Consider the following 12,119-nt stretch of genomic DNA (forward strand, 5'->3'; position numbering starts at 1 on the left):
ATAGCAAGTTCTGTGTTGTTCATCTGTAATTGCATGCTGACACAGAAACAAAACATGCAATTAGGGTCCGTGAAGTTCTTACGGGTAATATTCTTTTATGGTTGGACCAGTCATTTTCTTGTGCGAGGCGTGAGTCATTTGTTGAATGAAACACTTGATACTGTGGAAGCATACGTAGAATGCCAGTAGGAGAAATAACAGCAGCATTGCTATTTCTTTAATCCACAGCCAGGGTTTACCTATCAAGTTTCCGAACCATGAAGAATTGTCTTCAGTCATCTGGTGTATTTTTGTTGAAAAATCAAGAATGTCTTGTTGGATTTTGTTCAAATTCTCTGTTGGATCCATTAACCGGGTGCATCACTCAGGTACACCATACGAAAAGATTAATGTTCCAAGAGTTCTTGACCACCACGTTTGAACACAAGTGAGTCCTGGAATGCAGCCATCTTTGTTGATAGAAGGAGCTGAATTTTGTAGCTGTGGAGAGCTTGGGGTGGAGTGTGTATTTTCTCTGATAGCTGGTAGAACATAAACCAGGGTGCACCTGCCGTTGAATTGGCTGGGTAGGATGCTGTAGACAGAGATAGGGGGTGCAACCCATGGGATTCCGGCTCCTACTGAAGGTGCATGTGGCATGCAAACGTTCTTTCCACCAAACAAGGACATATTCATCAGCTCTAAGAAGATGTTTCTGGGGTCCACACTTTGTGCGATGTCCATGATGGTTAGTAGTAGTACGACAATCTTGATCATGATGAGGGATGACTGAAGTTCCCTGTAGGTGAGTCTGCGTTGTGTATTTTTTTTTTTCTTCTGTGTTGGTTGGAGTCTCTGCAGTTGGTCTAGTTGTTTTCTGGAGGTTGGTTCTTCATATGCGGGTGTGTAGGTCAGTGCATATGGTTAAAAACAAACAAACAAAGAAAAACTGCAACAGACCAGTATTCATTGTAAAGACTACAAACATTAGGGTTGTATCCTCTATTCAATCTGAGTCTGCTAATTGTGGTTCCTTCTTTCCCTATTTCTTAATTTATGAGACACCTAAAAAGGAACAGTGAGGTGAGGATGGACTATGGTTGGGAAGGGCCTATAAGGGAATCTTCACCGCAGGATTGGCCCCCGAAAGCCTGTTGCTTCCAGTTCTCCCCTGGGCACATCACTGGTCCGTGTCCTATCCTATCCCTGTGTTGTGTACACACTGTACAGTGTGAGAAAATTGGCACATTTCCATTCTCCAGTGAAACATCAGTCCTAATAAACATCATTAACAGAGGATGGTGTCTGATTGTAGTGTTCTGCAGTATAACATTTTAAGGCTGTGAGTCTTAATGTCCCCCAAACAAAGGCTGAGACAGTCACTTTCCTTTTGTTCTATTGAACAAAAATAAGCCTTTCACCTTTGTTGTGATTTACTGGGGAAATTAAGCACTCACAGCCCAAATGGTTAACACTGTATCACGTTGCCCCACGAGTTTAACGAGGAGGGGAGGGGCTGCTTCAGAATATCAAGCAGGCTTAGCAGAAGCTGAGTAACCTTATTTACATCTTTAAAATTATTTTTGCCTTTCCTACACTCATTTCCAAAATGTCCCTGCTTGCCACAGAAAGAACAACTGGCTTCTCTAGGACTTTTGTGTTTCTTTGGCTTCTCTGAGTTGACCTTAACAGAAACTGCTGCAATTCTTACTCTCTCTTTGACATCAGAGTCTCTTTCCCAAATAGCTAAACTTTCTAGGTTACTTCTGAGAGTTCTTTTAGGCCACGTTATATCTAGGAATGGCAAGGCTGTTCTGTACTCAGCTACAAGACCATCTGCCCAAATTCGGATTAGAGCTCCTTTGTCAGCTAACACACTTTCGGAATCATCCACTATTCCACTGTACGTTACCGCTACCTGACAGAACCTCTCAGTATATTCACTCACAGTTTCTTCTTTCTTTTGTACACAGCTAGTAACTTTTGACCAATCGATTTTCGGTCCTAAGATTTTCTTTAGGATTTTCAAAACACCTTCTCTCAAATCGCCTTTACTGACAGGTTGCAGTTCGGAAGTAACAGCAGACTCAAAATTGTTGAATTCAGATTCAGTTAGAATTTGTGACATCAGCTGTGTAACTTCCGGCAACGACATGTCGTAAAGATGCATTTTACTTAACAATGCTCTCCTAAACTCAGAAAAATTTCTTTGCACTGATGGCAAATTTTCAGCAATTCTCTCAATATCTTTCGGACGTAAAGATGTTTTGACTGCTTGTGGCTGCAATATGGGGGTTGCAAATGGAACTGTATCAACACCTTTTCCCTGAGGCTTTTGTCTAGCTACGCACACTTCAACTGCATTTACATCTGCATTGACATTGTCCTCTATACTATCAAAAGACTGTAAATCAGGATAACTTTCATCTGACTTTTGGTCTTCTAAATCACATTTGGTTGAGGCTTTGTTATGGCCCAACTTTGTCTTGAGACAGAACATGTAAGTGTGCAATTGTTTGTTCTGATCGTTTAAAGTAGCAATACAACGAGCTTGTTCTTGTGCAATGGATAACTAAATTCTCGGTGACAACAGATGATGCCTTTCATATTTTTCTTCCTGATACATGCACCCAACACTTTCTTGCAATCTTCAATTGACCACACTTTCTCTGGATCAATGCCAAATTTATTTGTTAAATTCAATCTGACTGGCTCAGTCACGATGGAGTCCATGTGCTCTGATAACAAAGACTTGAATTCACTATCTGTCCAAAAAGGTGTAATCTGTCTAGTACTTTTCCTAAACATTTTGTGAATTTCTGTTCCCACAAAACATTAAAACGTCTCTCTACTGTCTACAATAGAGGGTACACTTGTTAACACAGCTTAACTATTGTTAACTTTCCAAATGACCAACACTAGGGTTGGTAAGTTTCTATCCATCTTGAGAACTTGTCTATTACTACCAAAACGTCAGTTTTTCCCTTACAACGAGGCAACGATATGTAATCAACTTGCAAATGACGAAATGGTCCTGGTTGAGCTGGGGTATGTGCTGCTGGTGTAATGGCTGCTGGTACATCATTATTTTTCTGACATGTAACACACCTTTTGGCTGTTTCTGTGGCTACATTTCTGAATTTTGGATTCCACCATTGATTTGAGAACCTGTGATTCATCGTTGCTGGACCACTGTGACCCAAATTGTGTATTTGTTGAGCCAAATATGGCAGCAGTGATTCGGGAGCAACATACTTGTTGTGAACTTAGAATCGAAAGACCAGGAGACTTGGTTGTTTCTTCAGCAGGATTCTTTATTGAGAACACGAGCTGTCGGTAGCTGCAGTCACCAAGTCTGACATGAAATGTTTTCTTACAGTTTATATACATTTAGGGGCAGGAACCGAAAAAGACAGGTTTAGGAACCGGTTTTAGACAGAGCATTGCCCACCCTAATCCACTCAGCATATCTATTCAAACACTGAGACCTGAGTACAGGACTGGCTGGACTTTCTTGCTAAAACACAAACTCCAAGAGTTTCAGTAAAACAGGACTGACCAGAGTCGTTTGCTAGAAAACTCTGATAATCATAATTTATACCTAACCTTAACATGCTAAATTCAATGTAAACCTAAATTAAACATTTTAATAAATCTGGATTCCCACAGCGCTTAACTGGTTTGGGGAAATGAATCACTCATGCCACAGTGGTTGGGTCCGGTACGGTACCTGAGATTCGGTGCCGGTATCCAACAATACCTTTTTTCTGTAATTTAGTCATGTTTACCTCAATAACTGTGAAGAAACTAATTCATCTGTAGAAGTATTATTGACATTATGCCAGAGCTGCCTTGGTCACAGCGACCATAATGATATAATGATAGAGTCTGCCCTCGTCTGTTATGCTTGAATATTAATAAAAACAACAATTTTAGTTATTAAAAACAATATTTCTATGAAATGTTTTGTTTTCTTTAAATTCTGTGTTGGGAATTTTCTAGTAATCAAATGAAGACATAACATTTTTTTTTATTGATCTTTAATATGAAATTCAACTTTTTTTGTCAAGGAACATGTGGCACAACTTTATACTGTTATATTTAGAAAAAACATAGAAAAAAGTGTGATAATTCCTTAAAATATATATATTTTTTGATAATTTTTATTATTATTAGTGTTAGTATTATTATTAAATTGAGATATCTAAATTCTACTGTACAACAGTAATATATTATCAAGTTAAATTGAAAGTTTATTTTGATGGGTTGTGCGAGTTTCCGTGTGTTAATGATATAATGATAGTTTTTCTTAAATGAAACTGTAAAATGCTGTAATAAGCTGATGAGCTTCAGTGACTCATGCATTCATGTTCTCATGTAGTGAGAATGCAGAGGCACCGCAAGCATCATGCGTGCTTCAGTGTGTGTGTTTGTGTGTAAGGTAAATGAAACCGAGGGTCTGCGTCACTCATTCACACAGAGACACGCAGAACATGCAGGATTCGTCTTACTCTCGCGCCCAGGTGCGTTTTCAGGTACTAAAATTTGACACCTATTGATTTAATGTGAATCGGTACTTGGTAGTGCTGACGTAATTCTGTCGGTGCCATTAAAAGTAGAGCTCAGAACCCAACCCTACACAGTGGTCTCAAGTCATTGCTCTTCGGACATAGAGTTGTTGACTATAAAATGCAGACCATTATATCTGCCCAGAGAATTTACAACTATCATCATTACATCATTATACATCCCACCCAGTGCAAACAGTAAGGAGGCCCTGAACGTGCTCTACAGCTCCATCAGTGATCTGTAAAATGAAGATCTGGAGGGTGTTTTCATTGTGGCAGGGGACTTGGCTAAAATGAAGACAGATCTCCCTCATTTCCATCAGTATGTGGATTTTGCTACCAGGAACATGAACAGACTGGATCTAGCCTACACTAACACCAAGAAGGCATTTGAGGAAGTCCCCTGCCCCCACATTGGCTCCACCTCTCTGTGATGCTAATTCCTGCATACAGGCCACTGCTTATCAGGAAAAACCTACAGTGAAGCATGTGAGGCAGTGATCTCAAACTCAATTCCTGGAGGGCCACAGCTCTGCACAGTTTTGCTCCAACCCTAATCAAACACACCTGATCCAGCTAATCAAGGTCTTCAGGATTACTAGAAACTTCCTTGCAGGTGTGAGTTGGAGCTAAACTGTGCAGAACTGTGGCCCTCCAGGAATTGAATTTGAGATCACTGATGTGAGGTCTGGCCTGAGGGTGGCTACACTGTAAAAAATGTTCGTAATTTAAACGGTAAAATACTGTAAAAAAGCAACGGTAAAGACATGTTAATTGCTTAACAGTATGTACCCTTATTATATACCGTGAAAAACTGTAATAGCTCTCACGGGACATTTCATGTAGTTTTACAACAATCTTCTTTATCCTTCATGTTTATGTTTCATGCTGTGGTTAATGATTGTGTTATTAATATATTTGTTTAATTTGAATGGCTTGACGTTTCTTCTTCATTTCTCAGCTCCAGAGACAACGACACGTGTCCAGATCTCAACAACCAGTCTGTATACAAACAGCAGCAATGAACACTCCAGCACAGGTACACACACACACACACACACACACACACACACACACACACACACACACACAAACACACAAAATCTACTTCATCATTCATGTTTATTGTTTTATGAATATGTTTATTATGGTGTGACGTCTCTTCTTCATTTCTCAGCTCCAGAGACAATGACACGTGTCCAGATCTCAACATCCAGCATTAGTCCATATAGCAGCACTGAACACACCAGCACAGGTACACACACACACACACACACACACACACACACACACACACACACGAACACACATGCACAAGAGTTTTCGGTTAAGGGGCGTGGTTTGCGCTTAACTGGTTTGGGGAAAAGAATCACTCATGCCACAGTGGTTGGGTCCGGTGCGGTACCTGAGATTCGGTGCCGGTATCCAACAATACCTTTTTTTGGTAATTTAGACCTCAATAACTGTGAAGAAACTAATTCATTTGTAGAAGTGTTATTGACATTATGCCAAAGCTGCCTTGGTCACAGCGACCATAATGACATAATGATAGAGTCTGCCCTCATCTGTGATGCTTTAATATTAATAAAAACAACAATTTTAGTTATAAAAACAAAATATTTCTATGAAATGTTTTGTTTTCCTCAAATTCTGTGTTGGGAATTTTCTAGTAATCAAAGTAATCAAGTAATCACTTCTCCGTGATGCTAATTCCTGCACACAGGCCACTGCTTATCAGGAAAAACCTACAGTGAAGCAGGTGAGGGTCTGGCCTGAGGGTGCTATGTCAGCATTACAGGGCCGCTCTGACTGCACTGATTGGGATACACATCAATGTGGAGGAGTGTGCTGCACCTGTGTCCACATATATTCAGTAGTGCATGGAGGATGCATGTGTCACCAAGAACATCACCACACGAGCCAATCAGAAGCCCTGGATCACCAGCGAGGTAGGTGCAATGCTGAAGGCACGAAACGCTACGTTTAAAGCTGGTCACATGGGGGGCGCTCAGAACAGCTGGAGCCAACCTGAACCGTGCCATTAGGGCTGAAGAACATGCCCATAGCCAGAAAATACAGGGTTTCTTCTGCAACCCTGCGAACATCAAGCGCATGTGGCAGGGTATGCAGACTCCACCACCCTGTGAGGACAACACATGCTTTCTCAACAAACTCAACACATATTTTGGATGGTTTGAAGCACTAAACACCACTCCTGTGAGAAAAAGTGTTCCTCATGACAACATCCCAGGACGGGTGCTTAAGGAATGCGCTGATCAGCTGGATCCTGTCCTCATCTTCAACACCTCGCTGAATCAGGCTGTAGTTCCCTCATGCTTCAAGACTGCTGCCATAATACCAGTGCCCAAAAAATACACAATTACATTCCTCAGTGATTATTGTCCTGTTGCACTCACTTCTATAATGATGAAGTGCTTCGAGAGGCTGGTAAAGTACCATATCATCTCAAAACTCCCCTCCACTCTCAGAAAAAAACACGCAAAAGCTATCACTGGGGCGGTATCTTTTCAAAAGGTACACCTTTGTACCTAAAGAGTGCATACTCAAAAGGTATACATATTGGTACCAAAAGTGTAAATATTAGTACCTAAATGGTACATATTTGAACCTTGTTGAAGGGTACCGTCCTAGTGACAGCTTTTGTACCCTTATGAGTGTTTCCAGTTTGCTTACCGCACCAAACTCCACAACGCCATTTCCTCTCTGCTCCTTTGTAGCCTGGCCCATCTGGAGGAGAACACTCACGTGCGAATGCTGTTTGTGGACTTAAGCTTGGCATTCAACACAATCATCCCACAGAATCTGCTAAGTAAACTGGGACCCCTGTGCCATAGCACCCCCCTGTTTAACTGGCTATTGGACTTTCTAACAGACAGACCTCAGTCTGTAAGTTTTGGAAATAGCATCTCCAGCTCCCCTCAGGGCTGTGTCCTGAGTCCATTACTGTTCACTGTGATGCCAGGTTCAGCACAAACCACTTCACGAGTTCACACTTACAAATAATCATATCAGAGAAAAGTTCCCAGATATACCCTGAACCCAGAGTATTCCCCCCATATTTCTGGTTATGAACAGGCCTACAGGGAGGAGGTGAGACAGCTTGTGGACTGGTGCGACACAAACAACCTGTCCACAAGCTCTCCTGAAGTCAACAATGATCTTCTACATTTTGTCGACATTCAGGAGAAAGCAACACAGCCACACACCACTCCTCATCAACGACACTGTGGTGGAAGTAGTCAGTAGCACGAAGTTCCTGGGGGTGCAGATCACAGAGAGTTTGACATGGAGCCTCAACACTGCCTCTCTTTTAAAGAGAGCTCAGCAGCATCTATACTTTTTGTGCCGGATGAGAAGAGCACACCTTCCCCCTCCCATCCTCAGCACTTTCTACCAAGGCACTATGGAGAACACACTGACCAGCTGCATCTCTGCATCTCGGTTTGGGGACTGCAAACCTCAGCCTGGAAGTCTGTACGGAGAGTGGTGAGGACAGCAGAAAAGATCATAGGCTCTTCACTGCACTCAAACGCTGTCTGACCCAGCCAAAAACATTACATAACACCTCACCCATCCTTATCATGGAGTGTTTTTCTGCTGCCCTCTGGCAAGAGGTTTCTCAGCATTCGGGGCAGAACAGCCAGATAAATGCAACAGCTTTTTCCCACAAACTGTCAGACTCCTGAACTCAAAAAAACTTAACCACTATATCTCACTGAATCCTCTGCTGTGAGCCTCATGTGAACTGGACCGGGTTATTACAATTATAGTATTTATTTTTAATGTGGAATAACTATTTATGCCACCACTTAAAGGGTTACTTCAGGATTTAGCATTAAGCTTTGTATTAGTAGAAAACCTGTAATATTTTCGAATTACCATGCTTTCCACTCTCATATCCCCCTGAGACAAGAGATTTATGCATTTTTTGTCTGTAAAAAATCCTCCGATGACGCAAAAATCGTCATTTTGCATCATCGGAGGATTTTCTGGCCAGAAACTAAAGACTACAGCCAGTAGATGGCGTTGTTCCGCATGTTTTCAGCCCGCCCATAGAGGATTGGATCTTACTCACAGAATGTACACAGTGTCAGACGTCTTTCTTTGGAAGCTAAGCTAGCAGGCTCTTGTTCTGTGGAGAAAGCTGAATAATAGGAGAAAGCTGAATAGTAGGAGAAAGCTGAGTAAGTAGGGGTTACATCCTCCTTTTCCCGGACTTGTCCGGCGGGCGAGATCGTTCAAAATGTCCGGGATTCGGGCTTTTGCTTTCTGCGGTCGCCATTCATTGTTTACATGCACACCTCTTGTTTCAATCTAACTGAATTCATTCCGATTGGTGAATCTGAATGTAGTGTTTACATGAACGCTAAACAAGTGATCGGTTGATGTGCGTTTTACCATTGCTAAGAAAATTCCTTCTCCTCCGTGAGCGATGCGAGACCCGGCGCGTCTCAGTATGTAATGACGCCACCGGCCTCGCATCGTTCTCCCGCGGCCGTCAGCCTCGTCCTGCTCGCCACAGTAAACATGATGAATGCCGACTGTAGAACGCAAAAGCCGAATCCCGGACATTTTGGGCGAACTCATCACGTAGGCTAGCCTTCTTGTTTTCAACTGCGCTGCCTTACCGGTAGGCGTGGCCTCTTAAGGCAGCGAAGCAAGTGCATTCTGGGAGTTGTTGTCTTTTATCCACATAAGCCAAAAATACATTTTCTGGCTTTTCTCAGTCTAGAAAGCTCCAAATTCAAAAATTTCTTCACATTTCTTATACTTAAATGACCTATTTTAATAACATTTAATAACACACGGAATTAACATTCATCTTCCCAGAGGTGAAGTATCCCTTTAACAAGGGCAAACGATTGGATTTACATGCCGCCAATTATCATGTGCAACATCATTATATCTATGCTGCTGTCAAACTCTTTTTAGTGTTATATTTGAATGCACGTTGTAGCATTTTTTTATTTTATTTTTATATTTTATGAGCCAGTGGAATGGAATTTTGTTCATATGTGCACTCTAAATTTACAGTTGAATGACAATGAAAAAGCTATCTACAGTTCTTCTTCATTTCTCAGCTCCAGAGACAACAACACATGTCCAGATCTCAACATCCAGCATTAGTCCGAATACAAACAGCAGCACTGAACACACCAGCACAGGTACACACACACACACACACACACACACACACACACACATGCACACTGCACCCGCTGACATCTGCACTCATGTAAAGTTACTGTGATTATACTGAATAAAGAGATAAAGCTTCTATACACAATTTTAATGATGCATTCATGAATTTCATCAAAGTTTCAAAGTTTCAGTTTCTGTGAAATATAAATCAAAATTGTATTTAGATGTTGTGATGTTCTTGTGATTACAGAAAACAAATTTGTTCAACAATAGCAAACAATGTAAAGTGTGTTTTTGTCTATTATTATTTTTATGTGTTATTATATCACTGCATGAGCATAATTCACAGTCACTGGTGTTTCTCTCTGTCAGCGACTCATCAAACAGAAACTGAAACAACAAGAACAACAACAGGAAATACTACAGTTCAACTCTATCAGACAAACACTAGTAAGAACACAAACTACACTACCCATAATGCAACTCTCTGATCACATGATCACTCTTTGAAAGGAAATTGATTTGAACATTTGTGGAGACACATTTTCTACTGTATAAATATAAATGATGTACATATCAGATTTCATGTGGTTAATTTGGTTTGACATCAACCGTAAAGAGAAGTGTTTTCTTCTGTAGAGTTGAGGTTTACCATTGCAGTTTCACTTCAGTTACACAATATAACAACTGTATATTTACAATATTACAATATTCCTAATGGTACAATAATCAAAGGAATTTATATTAGTTATTCGAATGTTATTGTTGATTTTCCAGTATAATCAGAATCAGTTTGTGTTTCATCATGTACATATCATGTGTTTAGCGTTGCCTTCAGATCTGGCTTCTGTTGCTGGCGGTCTGGGTTCGGTTCTGCTGGTTCTGACTCTGTGTTCTGGAACCTTCATCATCCTGAAGAAGAGGAAGAGGAAATCTGGGACAGGTAACAGTTTATTTGTGAGAATTTTTATTATTATTTTCTTGTTTTTGGTGTGAATTGACTTTTCTCTGGTTTTATAAAGCTTTATTTCAGCAAAACATGCAGCACAATACAGAGGTGAGTGTTCAAATCTTTGCCTGTAGAAGATCAGACATACATGTTAAATGATTGATTGAGTGGTTAATCTATGTAAACTATTCAATTATTGATGTATGTGTTGTTTTTCAGACTGACCACGTGTATGAAGAGATTCCAAACAGTGATGTCGCCACGGTAACATTTTCATCCAATCAGACGCCTGCATCTTCAACCAATCAGACGCCTGCATCACACCTCAACACCCGCCCAAATATCTCTACTGTTTACGCCACAGTAACCAATCAGCATCCTGATGCAAACCCCAGTCGACCAATCAGGTGACAGATACAGCCGGTGATTATTATGCCAATATAAAGTCTCCTGAAGCAACACAGGACAGCGGGACAGAACTGATCTACGTAACAGCAACACATCCACAAAACATCTCAACAAACGAGGGTCCGATATATTCAGTGATCACTGATAAATGAAAAAGAATGTCAGAATTTGGTCAAATCATCAACATTTTTTTATCAGTATTCTTCTGTATGTAATATTGTTCACAAGGAAAGTTACTAACCATTAAAATTAAAAAAAGGGAAAGAATGAAAAAATACATTTAATTCAGTGTTATTTGTAATTAGAACACCTCTTATATAGTTTAATAAAAACAATAAAAATGTAAAAAAAAAAAAAAAAACAAGCAGTGAAAATTAGTAGCTATATGTAAGCCACTATATGTGGCTCTTTTATATTAAATTTGACAATGAGTTATGTGAAACTGGTTTAAGGTATTAAAAAGTTTTTTAACAACTTTTTTACCTGCATAATTTGATGATGATTTGTGTGAAATTGTGTTAGCAGGAGTTCACAATGCTTATGTGTGTATTGTGTTGTAAAACTGTTTATCATTAGATTCTGTAAGCCCCAAATAACACAAAGAGGTAAGATTTATAGCATCAAACACAATTCACAAAGGTTAGAAGCATATTTGTACATTTGATCATCTTTTGAGCAGTGATAATCCCAATCTTATTAGGCTCCTCGGTGCTAATGACACATATCATGTTTCGCAACCATATGCTGTTGCTTTCAGAAAATACAGCGTATTTCTACACAATTCTAAATGGCCGACATGAGAAATTTGGGTTTCATTCAGCTCGATATGCCACACAGTGAATGTAAAGAGATCAGTGGTATGATATTTGGTCAAACTATTCTGAAGTTATAGGCAAAAATATAAATGTTTCATTATTTGGCAACACTAGGTGGCGCTGTGCCAAAACTCCTCACGAACCCTTAGGGTGTGATGGCTATTAAGTGTGCCAAGTTTTGTCTGAATATTCCAGTGTTGGAGATACAGCCTCACATCCACTGTGGCAAACTCGCCA

The 12,119-nt window shown here is 40.3% G+C and overlaps 1 protein-coding gene across 1 annotated transcript in view; it reads left to right on the forward strand.

Annotated features, from left to right (window-relative positions):
- LOC308688293 (uncharacterized protein) overlaps nt 1–11,391 on the forward strand; it is a 73,332-nt gene extending 61,941 nt beyond the window's left edge. Inside the window, exons 4-8 of the mRNA XM_081361265.1 lie at nt 5,725–5,802; nt 10,083–10,160; nt 10,537–10,653; nt 10,733–10,767; nt 10,879–11,391. Of these exons, the coding sequence (XP_081217391.1) occupies nt 5,725–5,802; nt 10,083–10,160; nt 10,537–10,653; nt 10,733–10,767; nt 10,879–11,070 (500 nt within the window). The 3' untranslated portion in view covers nt 11,071–11,391. The remainder of the gene's footprint in view (nt 1–5,724; nt 5,803–10,082; nt 10,161–10,536; nt 10,654–10,732; nt 10,768–10,878) is intronic.
- The last annotated feature ends 728 nt before the right edge of the window (nt 11,392–12,119 follow it).

This window comes from Scardinius erythrophthalmus (genome assembly GCF_964197995.2).
Source record: "Scardinius erythrophthalmus genome assembly, chromosome: 3".
Taxonomy (NCBI): Eukaryota; Metazoa; Chordata; class Actinopteri; order Cypriniformes; family Leuciscidae; genus Scardinius; species Scardinius erythrophthalmus.